Source organism: Notechis scutatus, chromosome Z, assembly GCF_049901735.1.
Source record: "Notechis scutatus isolate UNSWTSFEM ecotype Mainland chromosome Z, rNotScu1.2, whole genome shotgun sequence".
Lineage (NCBI taxonomy): Eukaryota > Metazoa > Chordata > Lepidosauria > Squamata > Elapidae > Notechis > Notechis scutatus.
The window spans coordinates 40,124,830-40,149,208 of record NC_142025.1 but is presented as its reverse complement, the minus strand read 5'-3'; the positions used below and the strand labels follow the sequence as shown (position 1 = coordinate 40,149,208).

At 39.6% G+C, this 24,379-nt stretch overlaps 1 protein-coding gene across 7 annotated transcripts in view; it reads left to right on the top strand.

The window, feature by feature from the left end:
• The window catches only part of PHF14 (PHD finger protein 14), a 142,053-nt gene that overhangs the window by 17,791 nt on the left and 99,883 nt on the right, over nt 1-24,379 (top strand). For all 7 annotated transcript variants that reach the window (XM_087946166.1, XM_087946164.1, XM_026677773.2 and 4 more), the window contains exons 4-5: nt 16,643-16,787; nt 19,907-20,066. In XM_087946166.1, coding sequence (XP_087802292.1) covers nt 16,643-16,787; nt 19,907-20,066 — 305 coding nt within the window. The remainder of the gene's footprint in view (nt 1-16,642; nt 16,788-19,906; nt 20,067-24,379) is intronic.

The following is a 24,379-nucleotide window of genomic DNA, read 5'->3' as shown; positions in this document are numbered from 1 at the left end:
AGTTTTATTCCACCAAGTTTCAGTAATGGCATCTATATAATATTTACCTCTGAGTACTAATACTTCAGGTTCACCCTGTTGTTCCCTAAACATTGAGCATTAGTACAAATGCATTTGAATCCTTTATGTGTCGGGTATGTTTCTTATATCTCCTACTTTGTGACTGGGATTTCTTTCCTTCACATCACTTTCTACTTCATTATGGTTTTTTTTCTTTCTTCTTTCTATTTACTCCCTACCTCTTCATATCACTGGTTTCTAGTCATTTTTTCTTAGAATTAGGTTCTAAAGGTCATGAAGATTGCCCCCCCTTTCCCCTAAATTTTAGTTTAAAGCTCTTGATATGATGAGCCAGTCATTTTCCAAATATATTCTTTCTAGTTCTTGTGAGGTGCAATCCATCCCTTGCCAAAAGCCCCTCATGCAGATAATGCAGACCATGGTCTATGAAGCCAAAGTTCCTTTGATAATACCAGTTTTAAGTTAGTGCTGCCTCGTTGAATGTTGCCCTTTTGTTGGAAATATAGTTGAAAACACCAGTTGTTCTCCTAATTCTTTAATTTTCTTCCCTAGCTATTGTGTTCTTGTTTTCAGATTCATTGTTGTGTCATTGGTCCCACATTGTTGTGTCATTGGTCCCCTCTCTTGTAGAAGAAGAAAGGGGTAGTAATCCATGGAGTTGATTATTTCAGTAAGCTACTCAGTTACATCTTTGATTTTTACTCTGTATCTCCCTAGACCAGGGGTGGGCAAACTTTTTGGCTCGGGGCCGCATTGACTTTTAAAATTTGACAGACGGGCCGGGTCAGCACAAGATTTTTGGAAATCGCCCCCACCCTTCCCCCCTCTTCTCCTCCTTCCCCCCCTCGGAGGCTCCCTCCCTCGGAGGCCCCCTGAGTCAGGAGTTGCTACCGCCGGCATGGCTCCGCGGCTCCAGTCCGCGTTGCCTCGGGAAGGGAAAGGCAAAAAGGAAGAGCCGCGGCGGTGCTTTGCAACGGGAGCAGCGGCACCGGAGGCTCAGGCTCAGCGGCTCCTGGTTTTGCCTTTTCCTTCCCAAGGCAACGCGGGACTGGAGCCGCACGGAGCTGCGCCGGCGGTAGCAACTCCTGACAGCCCCAGCCGGACACCTGAGCGGAGCCCGGGCGAAACTGCCTGTTGCTGCTGCCGGAGCACCGCCGGTCGCCTCCACCAAGCAGCCTGCCCGCCCACCGGGCTTCCCTCTGCCGCGCGGCTCGGGGCCAGGCGCAGCGCCCACGAGTTAAAAGGAAGCTGAAAGTTGCTGGGAAGTTGCTTGGGTGCTGGAAGCAGGGTTTTAAAGTGCCGCCCGAGCAAAGTTTAAGCAGCCCGCCCACCCGCTGGGCGGAACCCTTCCTGCTGCTTGGCGGGAAGACGCTCCAGCCTGCAAACTTTGCCTTTGCAAAGTTTAAGCCTGGAAGCCCCGGAAACCCAAGCAACTTCCCAGCAACTTTCGGCTTCCTTTTAACTTGCAGGCACTCGTGCCTGGTGGAGGGGAAGCCCGGAGCCTCCTCCAAGCAGTCCGCCCGCCCGCCCGCCGGGCTTCCCCTCCGCCACGCGGCTTAGGGCCAGGCGCGAGCGCCCGCGAGTTAAAAGGAAGCCGAAAGTTGCTGGGAAGTTGCTCGGGTGCTGGGAGCAGGCTTTAAAGTGCCCCCGAGCAAAGTTTAAGCCTGGAAGCCCTCGAAATCTGAGCAACTTCCCAGCAACTTTTGGCTTCGTTTTAACTTGCGGGCGCCGCGCCGCCCGAGCAGCCCACCCCACCTGCCGGGCGGAACCCTTCCCGCTCCTCGGCGGGAAGACGCTCCAGCCTGCAAACTTTGCCTTTGCAAAGTTTAAGCCTGGAAGCCCCGGAAACCCAAGCAACTTCCCAGCAACTTTGGCTTCCTTTAACTCGCGGGCGCTGCGCTCGCCCCGAGCCGCACGGGCGGAGGGAAGCCCGGAGTGCCGCCGGGTCGCCTCCTCCAAGCAGCCCGCCTGCCCGCCCGCCCGCCAGGCTTCCCCTCTGCGCGCGGCTCGGGGCCAGGCACGAGCGCCCGCGAGTTAAAACGAAGCGGGAAGTTGCTCAGGTGCTGGGAGCAGGCTTTTAAAGTGCCGCCCGAGCAGGACCACCGAGCCGGGAAACAGGGCACCAAGGCAGGGCAAGGCTCCACCAGCAGTGGCCTAGCTTTAGGTGGCTCCAAGCAGCCTGCCCCGCCCGCCGGGTGGAACCCTTCCCGCTCCTCGGCGGGAAGACGCTCCAGCCTGCAAGCTTTGCCTTTGCAAAGTTTAAGCCTGGAAGCCCTGGAAAAAAGGGGGATCGGGCGGGGACTCACCTTGGAGAGGTCGCACTCGAAGGTGATTTGAACTCCCAGCCGAGGCCTTTGCAAATTTCTTTTCTTTCCTACCCCTAGATCGCTCCGCACTGTTTTGCAGCTTTGGGGACCACGCGGCACAGGGCAATACGTCATGCCCAGCGATTTTTTTTCAGGGGAGGGCCGCATTGGACAGACCAACGGGCCGGATGTGGCCCGCGGGCCGTAGTTTGCCCACCCCTGCCCTAGACTGACTACCCAGTCTACAGGCTATAGTTTCTGTTTCCTTAAGAATTGAATATCCTATCACCAACATTCACCTTTTCTTCTTGACTAAGTCTGGGATACTTTTTTCCTGTTGCAGGAATGCTGGCTTACACCTCTTTTTTAAGAAACTATTGATGAATGCTCTTTTATGAGTGTCTGCATATTTTCTTCCAGTGGGAGGAAAGCTATTGTTAGTTCCAGAGTGGCTTCATTGGAGTAGCTAGGGTAGATAGTGGGGACTTTGTACTTGGTTGTTGTTTTCTTCTAAAAGTGACATGTTTCCATCACTCTTACTCTTTAGGTTCATATATACAATCATTTTTTATGGGAACTGTATGTTCTTTATTGTATTCAATTTGGATATGTCAGTTTTCTTTTCTTTTTTCTTTTAATAGATTTGTCAATCACTTACAAGATAATAGGTATAAGAATAAACATAGTTATGAATACATGAAATGGATACACATAAGAAAAATAAAAGAAACAATAGAACAGGGACGGTAGGCACGTTGGTGCGCTTATGCATGCCCCCTACAGACCTCTTAGGAAAGGGGTGAGGTCAATAGTAGACAGTCTAAGGTTAAAGTTTTTGGGGTTTGGGGAAGAAACCACATAGTCAGGTAGCGTGTTCCAGACATTGACCACTCTGTTGCTGAAGTCATTTTTCCTTTAATCAAATTTGGTGCGGTTAACCTTGAGTTTGTATCTATTGTGTGCTATTGTATTGTTATGGTTGAAGCTGAAGTATTCATTGACAGGTAGGACATTGCAATGTATGATTTTATATACTATACACCGAAGACAGCGTAGTTCTAGGCTTTCTAGGTCTAGAATTTCAAGCCTGGTGGCATAAGGTATTCTGCAACAAGTAGAGGAGTGTAGAACTCTCCTTGTGAAATATTTCTGGACTTTCTCAACAGTATTAATATCGGATACGTAATGTGGGTTCCAGACTGATGAGCTGTATTCGACTATTGGTCTAGCAAATGTTTTGTATGCTGTAGTTAGTAGTGTGATATTACCAGAGATAAAGCTATGTAGGATTAGGTTAACAACTCTTAATGCTTTTTTGGCTATGTAGTTACGGTGGGCTCTAGCACTTAGATCATTTGAAATGAGAATTCTGAGATCCTTGACAGTTTGGATCATCAACAAGGTCTTGACTATTCAGCTTGTATTTTATTTTCTGATTTTTTTTTGCCAATATGTAAGACAGAGCATTTATTTGTTGAGATTTAAAGTTGCCATTTGTTTGACCATTCTGATACATAGTCAAGGTCTTTTTGAAAGGTAGCAGTATTGTCTGTGGTGTTGAATAGCTTTACATCATCAGCGAAGAGAACGCAGTTGCTCTTAATATGATCACAGTGGTCATTTATGTAGAGTATGAAGAGAATTGGTCCTAGAACACTGCCTTGGGGGACACCACTGTTGACAGGTACAGAATTTGATAAGACGCTCCCAATTTTGACCATTTGTTGTCTGTTTGACAGGAATGCTTCTATCCAGTTATGCAGGAATGCTTCTATCCAGTTAGGCAGATACCATAGGATTTTAGTTTGAGTAGTAGTTTGTCGTGTACCACTGAGTCAAAGGCTTTACAGAAGTCTATGCAGATTGTGTCTATTACTTTCCCTTGATCGAGTTGTACTGTAGTCCATGTGTTTTTGCAGTGTAAGAGTTACAGATTACAGGATAGTTTTTTCCTAAAACCAAATTGTTTATTAGAGAGTAGGTTGTTTGTCTCTAAGTGGAGGATAATGGATTGGTTAATAATTGATTCCATGACTTTACAGGTAATGCAGCATAAAGAGATTGGTCAGTACAATTGTTGTAGACATAGAATAAGCTATGTAAAAGTCAATAGTGGTTACATAACAATCACTTTCTGTAGCACAGTGCATTGAATTTCTTAACTTTAATTCTGAATCTCAGAAAAGAACATTTAATCACTAGAACTTTAGTTTGGTAGAGTGTGGCAGTTTAAAGTTGAAAAAATTGAAAAAATTCAGTGTTGTTTTGGAAATGGCTTTCCCATGATCTTAGCAGAATCATTTCAAAGCAAATTATCAGTTAATTGTCTGTTTAGAGGACATTATTTATTGAAAACCTGTGAGGTTAATATAGACTTTTGAAAAAATAACAGATCCTAAGGACTTTTCACTAGCATATTCAGCTACTTTTTCCTTCAGGGAGAAAAAAGAACCATAGCAAGAAATGCTTTGATAACATTTTCTCCATAGCTCCTAATTCCAACCTGAAATAAACCGAGATGCCTAAAAGGAAAGTTTGATTAAAACATCTGTGGCTTATCACATTAGAATGCACAGTTATAAAACTAATTATCAAAAGTGGATATTTTGTTTTTCACAATTCCAAAATAAGTAGTTAACCCACTGAAATCTACTAGGTCCCTGCAATTAATATTAAGTTTTTCCATAGAAAGTAAAATCTGTAGCCAGATTAAGAATTCATTTACGTAAAACTGACTTTAATGTCTTCATGCTTCAAAATAATAAAACCAATAATTTAAAGGCTTTCATATGAAACTCCCTAATAATTCCAGTCCCAAATATTACAGATTTAGATTGAAATAGGTCCAATTAATTTGGAAGTACTTCTGTTCCAGTCCTAGCCTTTTCAGCAATTATATTGATTTGGATTTGAGGAAGCTTCAGTGTTAGTAGAATGCTTGTGCCCATTTTCTATAGTGTTGAAATCTTGATTACTGATATTTTGTTAATATGACATAAGAAATGACTTACTCAAAAATTGAAATAACTTTGGCCTATATTTGTCTACCTTCATTCAATTTGTTGAATCTTCTTTTCTTCTGCCATTACTTTTTTTATTAGTCTGCCAATATTCTGCACCATTATATTTCTGCAAATCTCTTATATTTTGTTATGGTCTGATATTTTTTGTATGTTTGTGATTTTAGTTAAATTTGCATAGATTTTTCAAAAAGTTGATAAAGATTTTAAGAAGTATTTAATTAGAAGTAGTTTTGTTTTGTTTTAATTTCTAAATAAATCTTTATTATTTTGCTATCTTTTGAAAGTAAGAAATGTCAGTATATCATAGAAGAATAATTATTTCTGATGTAATTAAATTATATGCTCTCAAAATTTTGTGAAAGAGAAAAACAATACAAATTCTTAATACTCTCATTTGGCAATTGTAGAATATTTTTGGGTGATTCTGTGATGGGGCAAATCCTAAATAATATAGTAAGAAGTTAACTATGACTGAAACTGATAATATCTTATTTAGGAGTAAGCTTCACTGAAATTGTGGAGTTTTCTTGGTGTAAATGTATATGTACAGTGACTAATGTTGCTTAAAATTTTCTAGGAACCATATGTTTCAAATATAAAAGATGGGCCTACTACAGTTTTAAAATTAATTATATTAGCCATGGGATTTTGTTCATTGTTTGCAAATGGTGACAATGATATTTTCCATGAATATGACCCAACTATGACAATGATCTTTTACTGATGTTAGTGAGAAAGTCGAGCAGCTTAGGAAGATATTACTGAATATTAGAGAAGAATGTTACTAGTACAAATTGTAGAATTGCTGTGAATTGGAAAATAAAGAACAATCATAGAAAAACACTGGATACTTTAAGGATAGAAATAATATTATGGTAGAACCTGAGTGAATCACAATTATAATTGATATCCTAATATCAAGTTAGTTATGATTAATGAGAATTTATTCTTAGGTAAGTTTTTGTCACTGTATAATTTATTAATTTGAATTTAAATAGTAGGGAATTTTATGCCTTTTTTCTTCGGACGCTTGGCTTTTCTATGGTATTGCAAATTTCACAATGTCCTAAGTTTTAAAAGTAGTCTACTATATGGCTGCCATTTGGGGAAAAAATACAACAAGCAAAATCTAAAGATTGCTTTAGGTTAGAGATCTTTTTATGTGGTTCTTGGAATCCTGACTACATTGCTTGAAATCATTCTATTGCTATAAAGCAGTTAACTTTTAGCACTGTGTAACTTTATATGCTTCTAAATTTCAACAACTGTTTTAAAACCTTAATACTTCTCATACTTCAATACTCTAATACTTTCCACAAAATATATTCTTTGCTTCACCTATGATAGTAAAGTTCATTGAAGTAATATGGGCTCAGAATTGAATATAATATAATACTTTATTGGCCAAGTGTGATTGGACACACAAGGTGTAAATACTCTCAGTATACATAAAAGAAAAGATACATTCATTAAGAATCAAGAATCATAACATACAATACTTAATGATAGTCATAGAGTACAATCAAATCATACTAGGAAATGGTCACTATAAATCGTAAGGATACAAGCGACAAAGTTACAGTCCTACAATCACAAATGGGAGGGGATGGATGATAAGGAGTGATGAGAAGGTTAATAGTAATAGTAGTGCACACTCAGAGATAGATAGCCTAGCTCTGTTTACATGAAACTTCAGGAAAAAAAGGAAGGAAGGAAGGGAAAAGAGAAAAGAAAAGGAAAAGAAACATTGGCAAAAAAGCAGAGAAAAAAGTAATTTGATATCCAACTCTAATACCAACTAAAAAGGTAGCTGAATTATTTGTTGTAGATCTATTGGTTCTGTGTTGAATATATGACTAATAATGGAAGAACATATTGCTAGGAATAAGAATGAAGTTAATAGAGTCATGGAGTTGAAAGAGACATCCAGTTCAATCTACTGCTCAGTGTGGGAATTCAAACTCAAGCACCCCCAACAAATGGTTATTTAACTTGCATCCAAAGCCAACCATTAATATTTTATGTAATTCAGGAGTGTCAAACTCAAGGTCTGTTGGGCCGGCCTGGAAATATCAAAGGACTGGCCCACGGTGTCTCTAGTGGCTAAAATGGGCCAAGTGTAACCCCACTGGCACCTTATTTTCTCCCTCCATGGCCTCCTGCAGCACTCTGCCAGCTGAAAATGGGACAAAAACTGGGACAAAAACGGCAAAAAATGGGATGAAAACAGGCTAAAAACTGGCTGTGCAGCCCATTTTCAGCTGGCAGAATGCTGGAGGGCAAAAATGAGGCACAGAAGGGGCTACATGTGGACCCCCAGTGCCCTGTTTTAGCTGGAAGGATGCAGCAGGAGGCATCCGTTCTGCCCACCGCCGCCCCCTTGCCTCTCCTGCTGCAGAGAACTATAATGCTGATCCGGCTCTCGAAGAAATCCAGTTTGACACCCATGATGTAATTGGTGTCATTGTCATATTGTTTTTATTTTCAGGAGCTGCTTTCTAACATTACTTGAAATGACATGCTCTAGATCCCTTGCATGTAATCTTTCTGTATCTCTCTATTTCATTTTAAAGCTAAGGGCATCATTTCCTGACTTCAAACATTTAAAATAGTTTTCAAGGATTTCTCAAAAAATAATACCCCGTTTCTCCAACAATATGGCCTCCCCCAATAGGAAGTCCCAGCATGTTTTATAGGCATGAAATGAAATTAAGCCCCCCCCCCCAAATTAAGGCCTATATTAAAACATGCAAAATGGGGGGGAATGGTGGGGGGGCTTGCTGTTAGGAAGTACTTTTGTTGCACACCCGGATATGGTGCTGCCTGCGTTGACCCCGATATGAAGTGCCCCACCAATGCCGAAGTCAACATCCAAGCCATCGCTGCCCGCCCGCCCAAAGATGCAAGGGGGGCGGGAATTAAGTCACCCCCGAAAAGATGGCCTAGCTATTTTTTCGGGGCTCAAAAAAAAATAAGACCCGGCCTTATTATATGAGAAACACGGTACATATAGATTTAGGCGGTATTTTTAGTTCTTAATCAGTACTTTTGATACAGCTTATCTGGCTTAGGAAGTTGAAAACCATTCAGAGTAAATAACTGTTCTTTGATGTTATTTCTGTCAGTCTTAACCTTCAACCCAGGCCCCTAGGTCTGTTTTTTCACAAGATCACATATGGTGGAACACATGGTCTTTTCAGACCGCACCAAAACAAGAATTAAGGAGCTGTGTTTTTTCAGTTTCCTGTTAGCTATCTACATTCTTTTTATTTGAATTGTTTGGGGGGGAAACTTAAATGTGAGCATTTTTTGTAATCTCATCTTTGTGTAAGTAATGAAGAATATGCAGTTTGTGAGCCAATATTATTTATAGATTTGTTAATCAAGTTAAGTTACTTAGATCCTTTTACAGTCATATTCCCACCTTATCCTATAGTGCCCAAGATTGAATTTAGGTATTTATATAAAAGGAATTTACTTTGTGGTTTTCATTTTTGTCATTTTTTCAGATGGAGGAAGTATGCCATCTTTGTCATGGCCCCTGTCCTCTGGAATAGCACTCCTCGGAGATATGGATGATGTCTACTCTCCTAGAATTCCCCAAATAAATAATCTCCCTCCCTCCCTCCCTCTCTCTTACACACACACACACACTCACACACACACACTCATACACACACACACACACACACACACACACACACACACACACACACACCAGATTCAGTTTAAAGCTCTTCTGTGACTAGACAAAGTGAACACATTTTACCAATCTTGTGAATTGCAAACTATCTTGTGCCCTTTAATGATTCATACATAATAACTCACTCCAAATATCAGAAATGCACGCCCACTTGTCTATAACCCTTGCAAGCCAGCATCTCTATAGTACTTGTCTTTCTCTTCCTATTCTACTCTATCATAGTAATAACAATGGATGTAAAGTACCATCTGAGACACTAAGTTGTGAGTACTAACAAAAAGGGATAATTGTCAGTGGACATGATAAGTCTTGGAATTTTTCTTGTCCCATTTATAATCTATATTCCTGACAAACAATACATTTAGTGAATCATCACTTTGATTATCACACCTTTATTTCTGTTTATAATAATGAGTTAACCAGTAACATGGTTATTTTTTCTAAGTCCTCTTGCAGTGGCATTTCTGCCTTTAGGAAACCACTTTGTGTCTTCTGTTCAACAGTGCCTCTTTTCTTTCTATGAAGGCTGATGCTCTTTTTTTTCCCTCTGAAGGATTCAAACTATTGCTGAATTCAAGTGGCACAGAACAGGATCTCTATGTTTTTTTTATAATTGTCACTCTCTTGGGCTTCTTTCATTTTAATATTCTTTCTTAGGTAGAATCAATTCATTTCTCAGCAACTTTTGCAACATCCCATTTATTTGATCTAATACATTTTCATTCTCTCTTATGAGATGAAGTGTGGACACTATTATTATTATTATTATTTGCAAATACCTCTACAAACTTGCCATTGTTGCAGAAAAATACCAGGTAATTTCAGTTCAGAACACAAATCTTGCAAGCATTGTAGTTCACAACTACAGAGCTATACATATCTTCTGTTTCTTAAGCCATCATGAAAAAGATTTTTATTCAGTCCTCAAACTATTAAATTAGTTGAGTACATAATTTTAATTTTAACAAGTACATTTATTGGGAAGTATCCCTTAAATTCTGTTACCGAATTGCTACCTCTCTTTTTTATTCATGCAGTTGGTTTAGTTCCTGGAAACTGTCTGCCTTTATTACTTTAAGGGTATCTGTAAAAGTCTCTGCTTACCCAATCACACTATCACTTAGAACAGACAATTTCCTATCAGCACAGAATGTATTGTCAAGCCTATTAATTCTTCTATCTTCTCGAGTGAGCTGTTCCGGGAATCCAGGCCACGGTAATGTTTCCATCTTGCTGTTCGATAGGCTGAGCAAAGTTCTGTGGACCCGTCTCCTTGACACTTGTCCCCAGTTTTTGCTATTGTTCGATTAGATGTATTTCTTGACCGGGAGTTCTTTGGAATGGATGTTTTCGTGTGACAAAATTAGCCATGGTGTTTCCAGAATAGACTTGTTTACTGTTTTGAGTGGTGAGGTCTGAATCAATCACCACTCGTCTCGGAGAGAAGTGTGGTAGCACAATCCCACTGAAAGCTCCTTTTTGACAGCTGGTGCTAATTGCAGCGAGTGCCATTTTTAACGGACGATATTCGATCAGCTTAGCCTGCCTTGAAGAGTCAGCGAGAAGATCTGGAGCTCAATTCCACTAATAGGCAGGCTTTGGAAAGCTTAACCAACAAACATTGAAGGCAAGCTGTCCAAGGTTTGAGAAGATCATTTTTGAGCCACAGTCGGCTGCCATTTTCGGATGGACCGGCTGTATTTAGACAGCTGGCTTTTTGACAGCCGAAGCACAGTTGAGGTAAAAAAAATCCTTTTGTGGCTTCGGCTAGGTAGTTAATTTGAATGATCTGTGCAAGAAGCACATTAATGCGATTCGGCTGGTGGCTGACTCTTGTGACAGCAGTTAGGCCTGGGCACCAGAACTTTGACAGATGCCATTTTGAGCCTTGACATTGGTGCCAGGGCCCTTTTTGACAACAGGCACCATTTTGGACAGTTGACAGTACACGCCTGGCCCATTCGGACAGCACAGCAACCTGACAGATCAGCTAGCAAGGAGTTGAAATAACTAAGTATTTCCTGCTTGCAGAGGACTTCTTCTTCTTCTTTTTTTTTGAAAAAGACAGCTGGCTGAAGATTTAAATTGCCTCTCAGTTGCTCCACAGGCAGCAGTAATTTGGCTCTGATTAAAGGCATTATGAGTCACTGCTCACACTCTGGAGCAGACTCCCAGGTGGTTGGCAACCACAGCCTCAACAGCTGTTTTTTACCTGCTTGCAGGCCTGAAATGGAAGAAGGGGGATCTGTGGGCTACAGTGAAAGTGCCAGGGCACCACCCAGAGGGGCGATGTCCAAAACAAAAAACAAGACTCCTTTCAGGAAACCATCTAAAGCGGAGAAGAAGGATACAAAAAGATACTAAAAAGTGCTGAAAAAACAACTTGAGAAGAATCTGTGGGAGGCCGAAAAACACAGATATCTGCCCTTCCCAGCTGCTGTGACATCTGCTTCCCACCCCCTTTCGGCCCCATCCTTACACCTGTCATCCTCCAACAGGGGAGCTGACAGCTTGAGGTCTCATCTTTGGTCACCAGCTAGATCTGCTGACCCTTCTCTTCAGCACAGTCCAGTAACTGCAGTGACCAGCAAACCTGGTCCTAATCCCATGATCCCTCTGCAGTTAACAATGGGATCAATAGACCAAGAGACCCAGGCTGGCACCTGAAGCTGCATTCATTCCAACTGCGGTGGGAATCCACCCAGAGAAATTCTTTCCTCCTGAAATGCCTCCATCAATGAGGTTTTGGATGTCAGAGACAATTAAACATGGCATAGCCACTGGGGTACAACAGACCTGCCTGGTGAGGTCCCAAATGCAAGCACCTTTCCATATCAGGTACAACCTCAATCTGTGTATCATAGGGCAGATCTCCCTGAATTTCAAGGTCCACCGCAGGCCATGCACCAGTTGTTATCCAGAATTTCAAATACCTCTCCATCCCATGCAGCACATGGGAGGCATCCCAGAGATACAAGGGTCTTATTCTCCAGTTTCATCCAGAGAAAGTGAGTCTTCCCTTTTGGAAGAAGATGTAAATTGGACAAGGACATATCAGAGGATAAGGGGCTTGCTCCAGTCACCTTCACGGGACTGTTCCGATCTCTTCTTTTTAAGTTGCTGTTGTTCAAGGCCAAAAATAAGCTCACCTTGGCAATACCTCAGTCGCACCAGATCCGGCAGTGAACCCAGTGGAGTCAGATGACTTAATCTTTTCAGAACCAATTATGGAGGCGGATGTCATACCAGTTCCTAAGATGTTTGTGGACATAGTCCAATGACAGTGGTCATCCACAAGCACCTATTCCAGTCCTATTGGTTATGATAGGAAGTTTTATAATTTAGCTCCTGACCTGGCAGGGGCGCTTCAGCAACCAGAAGTTGATGAACCAGTGGTGGCCCTAGCAGCTTCTTCTGTGCCCCCAGTGAGGTGGAAGATGAATTAAGACAGGAGGATAAGGGAGCAGAACTAGCACTGTAGGGTGCACTAGGCAGATGCCTGGGCCATTAAGATAGATACAGCTGCATCATTTTTCACCCAAACCTCCCTACAGTGGTAACACAATCTGCAGGAATCCATCCCTGCCTCAAACATCAGGGCGCAACAGGACATTGCCAAACTAGTGACGGCTACAGAATTTTCTGATGATGCAACTCTGAATGCAGTTAAATTCTCTTCCAGAGCCATAGCTTCTCAGGTTATAGCCTGCCATCTACTATGGCTTCGCCATTGACAGGCAGATACCAAGCATAAATGGAAATTCCCCCTCCCCCCAATGGCACTAAATTGTTTGGGGCCGCCTTGGATCCCGTCCTGTTAGAGGCACAGGGCAGAAGGAAAATCTTGCTTTCCATTTCTTGGTGGTTTGAATACCGTCCCGCTCAGTCCTTTCAGAGGGCTTCCTTTCGACCCTCCTACCAGGGAAAAATTTTTCAAAGATTCCAAAGGTCCTTTGGCTTTTGTCAGGACCAACAATCTGATAAGGCAGGTTTCCGAGATAGGAGCAGGTGAGATCCCAAGCTAAGCAGTCCTTTCGTGGCACAGGGAGCAAATCCTTTCGTCACCCCAAATGTCTGCCAACCTGACCCTCCCATTGGAGGTTGGCTGGCCCTTTTTGCCAACCAGTGGGACATAACCACCTCAGACGCTTGGGTCCAAGAGACCATAAGATCTAGTCTCTCTCTAGAGTTTCTCTCCACACCCCTGAACTCTTTTTTGCAATGTCCCATCTCAAGGGATCCCACAAGGAGGGCTCAAGACCACAATTCAGCACTTGTTGGAGAACCATGCCATTCATCCGGTCCCAGTGGATCAATGCGGGCAGGGATTCTATTTCCTCCTCTTTGTGGTTCTGAAGAATTCGGGGTGGGTGGGGTGGAGGGCAATTCTAGACCTAAAGCGTCTGAACCACTTTCTAGTACAAGAGGTTCAAGATGAGCTCCCCGCAATCTCTTCTCTGTGTATCAGGCAGGGAGATATCTTGACCTCCATGGATCTGACCGAAGCATACCTGCATATTCCTATAAGACCTACGCACAGAAGCTTCCTGTGGTTTTGCTACGCCAACCGCCATTATGAGTACAGGGCCCTACTATTCGGCCTGGGCCCTACTATTTTGCCCCCCCTCCCATAACTTTTACGAAGGCTCTGACAGTCTTAGCGGCATATCTCAGGAGCATGCCGGTTCCCTTGCAATGTTACTTAGTTGACATTTTGATACAATCCTTGTCTCCTTTGCAGGCAGAGATAGATCTATGAACCACATTCCAGGTCCTTCGGGACCATGGCTTTTCAGTCAATCTAGGCAAAAGCCATTTAACACCTACAACTCATCTTCTGCACCTGGGTGCCATGATAGACACAGTGACAGGTGAGATTTTACTCTTGCCAGACAGACAAATCAGCATCAGGAACTTGTTCAATCACATTCGGACTCTTAAAAAAGTACCCCTGGCCCAGTTATCTCAACTTCTGGGAAAAATGATTCCCTGTATTGCAATTGTCCCTTGGGTGCGCCTCCACACCGGGGACTTTGCAGTGGTTTTTGCTCCCATTCCAGAGACCTGGCAGGAGCAACTCCATGGTCAATGTCTTGGTCCCTCCAAAGGTTCCAATGGTGGGCATCCAGGAACATCATCAGGGAGTGCCTCTTCAGAGAGCCATGTTGATTGACAATTAGTACCAATGCCAGTTTCTTTGGCTGGAGGGCTCACTGCCAATCCCTAGTGGCCCAGGGTCGTTGGTCTCCAGCAGACCTAACTCACAATATCAATTGGCTGGAACTCAGGACAGCTCATGTGGCCCTCCACAAGTTCCAGCACGAGATCCAGGCACAGCATGTCCTCCTTCTGACAAGACAATGTGGCCACCAAGGGCCACATAAATCAGCAGGGGGGCATACATTCAAAGTCCCTCATGAGGGAGGCAGAAAGGCTTTGCTGCTGGGCAGAGAGTCATCTCCACTCCATCAAAGCAGAGAATATCTCAGGACTGACCAACATTCAAGCAGACTGATTGAGCAGGGCCACTGTCAATCATTCTGAGTGGCTCCTGCACTTGAGATTCTTTCAGGAGATATTGGATCATTTCAGCCAACCGATCCTGGACCTCTTTGCCTTGCCATTCAACACCCAACTGCAAAGATTTTACTCAAACTTCCTGGCTCAGGGAGCAGAGGGAGTCAATGCTCTCTGCTGTCCCTGGCCCAGGGGCCTCCTATATGCCTCCCCTCCCCTTCCTGTGATACCCAAGGTAATCAGGAAACTACTAGAGGGTGGATGTTCTTCTTGCACCATACTGTACGAGATGCCTGCGGTTTGCGGACCTCATGGACCTCTTGATTGTTGACCCCCGGAGAATTCCGCTGGACCGGGTCTCCCTCAGCCAGGGCCCCATAGAACATCTGGAGCCACTGTGGCTCTACCTGGTCATCTGGCACTTGAGTGGAGACTTCTGAAATGCGAGGAATTATTCAACAAGGTTATCAAGACTATCCAGGCCGCTAAATGTCTGTCCACTAATTGCATTTATAATGCCACTTGGAAGAACTTCTACAAGTGGTGTGACAAGACAAAGATAGACCCCACCTCTGCATCAGTAGCAAACATACTAGACTTTCTCCAGAAGGGATTGGACAAGGGGCTGTCCCTGAATATTCTACATAGGCAGGTGGCGGCTAGTTTCAGTACTCTCCTGCGGGGATTTACAGTGTAGAGTATGTAGTTTTCTCCGAGGGGCCACTAATATAAAACTTCCATAGATACCCCACGAAGGATCTAAACAAGGTTCTCAAAGCATTCACCAAACCACCATTTGAACCCTTGAGAACTGCCAGCCTCCACCTTCTCACATACAGGGTAATCTTCCTGGTGGCTATCACCTCCGCAAGGAGAGGTGAGAGAGAACCTGTGTGTCTTTCACTCTGATAGGGTGGTTCTCTGTTTAGGCCTGGCTTTCATCCCCAAAGTCAATCCCATTGTGTGCAGGAGTTGATTCTCCCCAACTTCTGTCCAAGGCCGGTTCACGCCTTAGAGAGACAATGGCATTCCTCAGACATGCGAAGGGTCCTTGCAATTATCGCAACAGAACTGTTTCCAACAGAACAGCCGGAGGCCCTCTTTGTTTCATTTCAGCCATCCACACTAAGGAGGAAAGTCACAGTGTTGACAGTGAGTAGATGGCTTCAGGCTACGATTGCAAAGTCATATTAACCGCACACCTTATAAGTGCCCGGAGGAATCACAGCACACTCCACCAGGAATGCGGCCACATCATCAGCTTGGGCAACACAAGCCTCTATAGAAGAAATTTGTAGGGCAGTGACATGGTTATCATTGTTACCCTTCATAAGACATTACAGACTAGATGTCTTTGCCTCGGCAGAGGCTGCCTTTGGTAGGCGTATCATACAGGGAATTCACATAGTGACAGAGACTCCAAACCAGACGGAGACCCTCCCGTAGGACATGCCAGTTTGGCTTTGTCCCTGGCTTACATACTCAGAACAGCTCACTGGAGAAGGAGTATTGGTTCTTACCTGATACACCCATTTTCTGGGAGCTGTGATGAGCATCCAGCCCCACCCAGATGACCGTTTGGTTCTGGTCCTGGTCCTGGTCCTGGTCAAGAACTAAGAGAGCAATGGTACAGGAAGAACAATGGTGTATCCTGCCACTTTGACTTCGCCAAAACTGGAGACAAGTGTCAAGGAGGTGGGTCCTCAGAATTTTGCTCAGCCTATCGAACAGTGAGACGGAAGCATTACCCTGGCCTGGATGTTCATCACAGCTCCCAGAAAATGGGCGTATCAGGTAAGAACCAACACCCCTTCTCTTAGTCCAAGGAGAAGGGTGAGCATGAAAATTACAAGGCTAAGGGTTGTTTAGGACCAAAGTAATTGTAATTGGTATATTGTTCACTTATTTACCACATTCCCATATAACATTACACAACAGTGAAATAAAAGGATTGAACAATAACATTGGTCAATTACAGTATAATTATAAAGATAATTTAAATTTAAACAAGTATGAGTCCCCTTAATACCTTTTCTAATGTAACTAAAGTATTTACATTTTTTTATTGATAGGACTCGCTGATTCTTGAAAAATCTCAAAATTGGAGTTCCCAGAAAATGGACCATATTATGATTTGTTGCGTTTGCCTTGGAGATAATAGTGAAGATGCTGATGAAATAATTCAGTGTGATAATTGTGGAATAACAGTACATGAAGGTAATTTATCATGTCTTCAACTTACTGTGAGTAATGAAGCATTACTATTCTTTTAGTAAAATTGAGTGAATTTGTTCATGAGTAGGTTAAATAAATGGATTTTATAATTGTCTGATAATGTAATTAACAAAACTCATGGGTATGTATATCCTTATTAATAGCGTATTAAAATAATATTGCTAAAGGTTTATAATAAATGCTTGAGGTTTGAAAATAACTTTTTTTTTAATTCAGATGACGAGTGTTTCTTTAATTATTTGTTTCTTGCTTCTTTATATACAGAAATAAAGGACTCATCAGAAATTCATGTGTTTCCAACTGATTATTGATTGTATTGATTGTTGTGTAATACAGGTTGTCCTAGCTTAATTATCACTTATTCAGCAACCATTTGAAGTTTCAGTGGGACTGAATAAAATGTTTCATGACTGGTCTTTGTGGTTGCAGCCTTCACAGCATCCCAATAGTCATGATATTACAATTCTGGCGTGTTTCAACAGTTCACAAATATGATCACAATGTCCCATGATCATGTGATCACCATTTGTAACCTTCCGTTCTGCCTTCCAACAAGCAAAATCAATGGAGAGGTCACACAAATGGTGATAGTGTGATGTTGCGCTTAATGACACTGTGAGATTCACTTGACGACAGTATCCGGAACTGCTGCTAATGCTAACATAAATTGGTGCACTCATGTATCATTGTATGCCACAATCATGTTGCTTAGTGATAGCATTGCCAGTCCCGATTACTGTTGCTAAACAAAGTATAACTGTATTCTTTCTATATATGCTTCTTTCCACCCCAACTTTTTGAGTTTTGAATAGAAATAATAAAAAAAAATGAGCAGGAGCCTTTGTTTCAAAAAAACAACAACCAGTTTTGTTGAAATTAAATATTATTACATAGGTATTAAATGTTGGTAGTAGTTTGCCTGTGTATTATTTTTCAGTTGAGGAGCTCTGATTTGCAGGTATGTATTCTTACTGAAATTAATGGAAAGATACCATAAACTGTCATGAAATTCCATCAGAATGATTGATTGAGAAGAAGAGTAGTATTCCTGTTGTATATATATTTAATTGCATTGAATATAGTTGAAATTAAGATTTAACTATTCAATCCACCTCAATATTAGTTTGACTCAAATAATAAACTATGTTTGAAATAAGATTCATTTAAATGGATTAGGATAAATTTCTTTTGGACCAGAAATAGGCATGGTAAGAAAGTGGCAATCAAGTTATAGTCTAAGAGCCTGGTTTCTTCTTTTTGTGAAATATAATTAGCCCAACATTCCATCCTTTCATAGCCCCAGCTACATAATAATTCCTAACTTTTGGGGTTAGCAGTAGTGGCAATGTCTGATGCTGGTTTATTCTCCATTTATAGGTACCATTTACTCCAACAGTTATGTATTAATTTGTTAATAATAGACGAATAAGAATGGAAGATTAAAGCATGTCTTATATTAAAAGCATCTTTATAAAAAGGTTGGGCATGGTTTCCGCTATATATAGATTCTTCTTTTGTTCATAAAAGAGTTTTTTTCTTATTAGATCTCAATGTGAAAAATTACTAAGGATTTGACTAGCAATATATTAATAATGCTTTTAGAAAGTATTTCTTAGTCCTAGTGAAAAAATGTAATCATTTTAAAGTGCTTTTTTATAAGTGTTCTTTTGTAAAATTCCATTTTTAAAAATGAAATCCCATAAATGTTTTCATGGCTGTCTTTAAAAAAAAATTCACCAAGCTAAATTGTGATACTGGAAAGAGCACTCCCACCTGTATCCATTTTCCTGACCACAAAAGGTGTTAAGAAAAATATCTGGTACTTACTAGATTTTGACTTAGAGATGTAGCTGATTCATTTATTTTCAATTGAATGGAACACACACACACACACACACACACACACACACACACACACACTTTGTTTATTGTAAGACTGTTATTTACATACAGTAAAACAGCAGTGTTAAACTCAAGGCCCGCGAGCCACATACGGCCTGCAGGGTATTTAGATGTGGCCCGTGGGGCCATCCTGGAAACAGCAAAGGACTGGTCCACACTGCCTCTGGCAATGAAAATGGAGCTCTGGATAGACAAATGCAGCCCTCCCAAACTCTGTTTTTGGCTGCAACGGCCTCCTGCAGCCTTCTGCCAGCAAGAATGGAGCTTGAGATAGTCCCTCCTGGGCTCTGTTTTCACTGGCAGAGGGCTGCAGGATGTCAAACTGGACATGCCTACCCTGGCCATGCCCACCTGGCCCACCCACTCAGCTCCCCAAGGTCAACCATAATCCTCATGCGGCCCTTAATGAAATTGCGTTTGACATCCCTGCTGTAAAATATCCTGAATATTAATTTATTTTGCAAGCATTATTCAAAAGTCATCCTTGTTTCTATTATAAAACTTTTGCTTTTTCTTCAGGATTCTCTATTTATTGTTATATTATTATTAAGCAGTGCTTAATATATTATTTAACCATTCTTATAATGGTTTGAAATACTCCTTGTTTTAAAATATTGTTATTCTGAATTTTTTTTCTGTTGATAGGTAATTTATACAGAACAATCAAATGTACAAGTCAAAAATAGTGTTTTCTTTTTCTTGGAGTCAGCATAATTGTAGAAAATTTTAAAATGTATAAGGGCTTTGGCAGACTAAAAATATCCTTTTTTTTTTTCTTGTAAAAGACAAAAAATATAGACTTTTCCCAGTAGAAATATGAATTCTTTGAGATAACCTGTCATTCTGACATGTATTACTTATTTATTACATATGTATTGACATATTTATTGTTTCCTTTATTATGTATGAAATCAATATAATCCATAGTAAAATAGACAAATTAAATGTTTTTACTTCGTGTACATTACCAAGTCTCTTGAAAGTGTACCATGACATTCTGGATACAATGTAAGATTATTTTTTTCTTTCTGAGAGTTTGATCTACTTTGTGTTTAAGACAGACACTTCTTGAAAAGAAATTGTGAGAAAATATGAACATGTCCTCCTGTTCCTTGTTTTTTCTGCTTCTTAAATTTACTACTTGGCCACTTGATAATATCTTTTGTTCTTTAATATCTGTATGTTTTCTTTGTTTGCAGGTTGTTATGGTGTTGATGGTGAAAGTGATTCCATTATGAGCTCTGCTTCAGAAAATTCCACTGAACCATGGTTTTGTGATGCTTGCAAATGTGGTGTCTCTCCAAGCTGTGAACTTTGTCCCAATCAAGATGGAATCTTCAAGGAGACAGATGCTGGCAGGTTAGTTGCAATAACATATAAGTAGGTCTCTGTGGTTTTTATGCTTTTATAAATAAGTTGATTTGGTATATACAAAGAAATGAAAAAGACACAAGACAAACAATAAACAGAAAGAAACAAAAACAAAAGCATATTTTAAAAGTTCACTTTTGAAACATTCTTTAAAATTTTATTATATAGAGTAATATTGATTAGTCTGCCAATTCATTAGGACAGAGTAAATGCATTTTAATTCATTATTGTAAATATTTTTTAATGTAGAATAGTAATCTTTTTTGCCACATGTCTGGTAAAACTATAGGAGCTCAAATATTAATCCTAACTTCTTGTATTAATTCAAAAGCAGATTGAAATCTTTAAATTATATTACTGTTCTCAAAAGCATAGAAATGTATGTATATTAAACCAAAAGCAATGAAGTTACAACCAGCCCTTTTATGTTTTTTTCCCCTTAATTCCTGCACCATGCTATTAAGTTTTGGTATAGATCATTCATAATTATCAATAAGGTATGACAACTATTCATCATTATGCCTAATTTGGAAAATCTATTAACTTTTTTCTTTCTAATGTTTAAACAACAGCTTAGAACAGGGATGTCAAACTCAATTTCATTGAGGGCCATATCAGAGTTATTTTTGACCTCAGGGAGGGCCGAGTAGGCATGGACAGGGTAGGCGTGGTCAGCTTGATGTCACTCATGTGAGGGGTGCCTGTTGTGGCCTTAGCACTCTGCCAGCAAAAACAGGCTCCTGAGCTCCATTTTTGGCCTTCTGCAGCCCTCTGCCAGCAAAAACGGAGCCCAGGTGAGCTTCATGCAGCCCCCCGAGCTCTGTTTTTGCTGGCAGAGGGCTGCAAGAGCCGAAAACCAAGCCTTGGAGGGGTCTCAAGCTCTGTTTTTGCTGGCATTGGTTCAGTGGGCGGTCCTTTGCTGTTTCCAGGATGGTCCCCCAGGCCAGATTTAAGCATCCCACGGGCTGGATCCAGCCCGTGGGCCTTGAGTTTGACACCCCTGGCTTAGAAAATGATCAGATTCCTTTAGAAGATCTTCAAAATCAAGGGCTTCCCAAAATAAAACTTTATTTATGGATTTCCCATGGAATATATAACATTCCTAAAATCATAATACTCTATAAGATAATTCGGGCCATGAAGTTTAAGTCCATAGTCCCTACAGGAATTTATTGTATCGGGCTTGAAATTACTCAATAATATATGCAGGGTCCATGGTGCTCTGTGAGCTTGTTTTTTATTTTTTTGTTTGCAGATGTTTCATTACCAAAGTAGGCAACACCAATGCTAGAAGGAATTGGGGTTTATTCTCTATTTATATATTATATACTGCCCTGTCAATGTTGGTGGGCATGGTCTTGGTAAAACATTTAAATTTAACCTTTAATCTCAATGAACATTAAATTTAACTTAATAATGCAGAATGGGAAAAATATTTTTTTTAACAAATTTTATTCAGTTTTTCACATTAAAAACAAAAATCTCTTTTTAGTGGACAACTTATTTCTGGATCATCACCTTTACATACAAATATGACAGCAATTATACATTCATATATGCATACTTAATTCTATTATTACCTTTTCCATTCCAAATTTTCAGTAAGGAGAGAAACAAACACATTAATTCTAGCCTCTTTCATTAATCTCAATCTAAACATCTTTTTGTTTCATTTCAATTATTTCAAATATAATCCTTTAATATTTATTTTAAAAATAAAGATAAACAATATGTGTTTGCCTAATAATAGTAATAATAATAATAATAATAATAATAATAATGATAATAATAAAAAAGTTACCAATGTCTCTTCTTGCTTTTAATAGTCTATATTAATTTATTAATTTAGTTGGTTCTTTAGTCTGTCATATTCCCTTTCCATTACACATTCTTTTTATAAATTCTAGATTAATACAAATTTTAACACTTAAAAAAAAAAAACAAGTATAGGTTTCCCCCCCTTTTACTGTTTTGAGTGTGACACCTCAATTATTAAAATATACCTTTATTCCCTGATCTTGATTCCCAATAAACCATTATTTTTAAGAAGTTACAATAATAATCATTACATCTATTTCTTTATTTCATGCACCTGTTTCTTACTGCTTCTCCTCCCCCTCTTTCCCCATATCTTTTCTCATTCCGTTTATATCCCTCTCTTTCTTAATATATTCCTTTCCCCTTTTCTGCTGGGTCTTTCTGCCTTTCCTGACTTCACAGGTATTCCCCCTTTTGATTGCCTTCTTTTTTTTTTAAAATAAAGTTTTATTTGGGTTTTCACACACAAAATACAAGTAAAACATCTTTTTTGAAAATAGCATGGTCCCGGGCTGAACTTCTTTATACAGACACAAAACTCAATTTCATGCTCCTTTTTGTGTTCTATTCCATATCTTATATTATTCTACATTTTCTATATAGTTTCCCCCCCTCTTTTAATTTTCTCGATTTTATTTTGATTATCTCATCTCAATTCAAATCATTATATTTATACTTTTGTCTGTTCTGTTTCAATTTCATATTATCTTTTCTCATTAAACAGATTTTCTCCTGTAATTACTAATTGGAGTATGACACCTTTATATCTTTTAATTACATCCATTCAACTCTTATTTAAACTTCAATATATACCTTAAGGTTATGACCTTCAATATAATACATAATATATAACTTCCAATCGAATTCTGCTTGGTACATTCTTATAATACACACTATATTCTTTAAAAAAAAAGGATTATAAATATATGTAATTATAAACCCTCATTCCATTCCAATTCAGTTCTATCATTAATAATCATTAAAATCTTAACATCTTTAACACTTCTTTTCAATTAAATATCATACTTCCTTAAAGACACACATAATCTCCATAATTAATTTTTCCCTTATTTCTCTTCACATATGTTTTGTAAATCATTAAATATTCATTTTGTTACATTTATTTATTGACAAGCATTCCACTGAATTACGATAGCTATTTTATCAAACATTTTAATCATACATTGTTTCATATTTTCTAAAATTATTTCTGTTTCTAATATAACAATACTATTTTATGTACCTTTGCAAAATCCCTTTTTCCATTAAATTTTCACCCATTACCTCTAAATAGGCCCTGTTTCTCTATATTTTGTTTCTGTCCTTTATAACTTCTTTTCCTTTCTTTCTTCCCATTCATCTTCTCCCTCCCCTTTTTACCCCCTTGTCTCTCTACTTCTAATTCTCTCTTCTGCATTTCCTTCTTCTGTTGCTTTCTGATTTTATACTTATTTTTCACTCTATTTTTTTTTTGGAGTTGTTTTTCCCAATCTTAAATTTTCCATTCTCTTTCCCCCCTTTCCTTTTTCCCCCCCACCTAAGATTACTTGTTCATTAAAGATGGCTTCTTCTTTGTGGCAATCTTCTTGTTCTGCAGGCATTTCTTGTTGTTTCTCATAATTCCAAATCTCCATTTCTAAAAACTGAAATATGAAGCCAAAAGAGCCTCTCCTTTCTTGCGCATCTTCTTTGTACTTTTAAGTTCCATTTTCAGTTCTTCTAAAAGTGGAGCCATTTTAAACAGTTTTAAACAACCACCTGATTGATTTTAGTCATTCAAATACAATAACCAAAAATCCAGAAATCATCAAGTAATCCAAATAGTCCCGAGTTATATCTTCTTATTTCTTTTTCCACTTTCTCTTCCTGGGGTTTTGTTGTGATATTTCAGTTAGAATGTATCTTTTGGAAAAAATTTTTTTTAATATTGTATACATTGAAGGGTATTTTTGAACAGTGAAAGCAGAAGTTAATTTTAATATTGTCTGCCATTGAAGACAAACTATCTTAAAAAGGACAAGAGGATCTATCTTTACCAGTCAAAACTGAGACTGATCTAAAAGTGGATTTAAAATGACAAGTAATGAGAATGACATGTAAAAAGATGTAATATCTGTCATACACATGGAACCAGCTGATAACTTAATAACTAAACAGAATATAAAATGGCTATCCAAAAGACTGAGTTCGATAACTTTTTTATATTGGATTTAAGAAGCGATCTGAAAGATTTTGTGAGAAGAAAGAAAAAAGTTTTAGGACATTATTTAAAAGTAGATTAAAATTATTAAAATTAAAAGGAAAAAATATAAGGCAGGTTTATTTTAAAATATGGCTATTTCTGGTAATCCTTAATGGGATTTTTATTGACTAGGACTAAGTGATAAGATTTTAAAAATCAGTTTTTGATAAGAAAAGAAATAAGAAATGAAAAAGTAGATTGTTATATTTTAAGAGGTGATAAATTATTCAAAATGTTTATA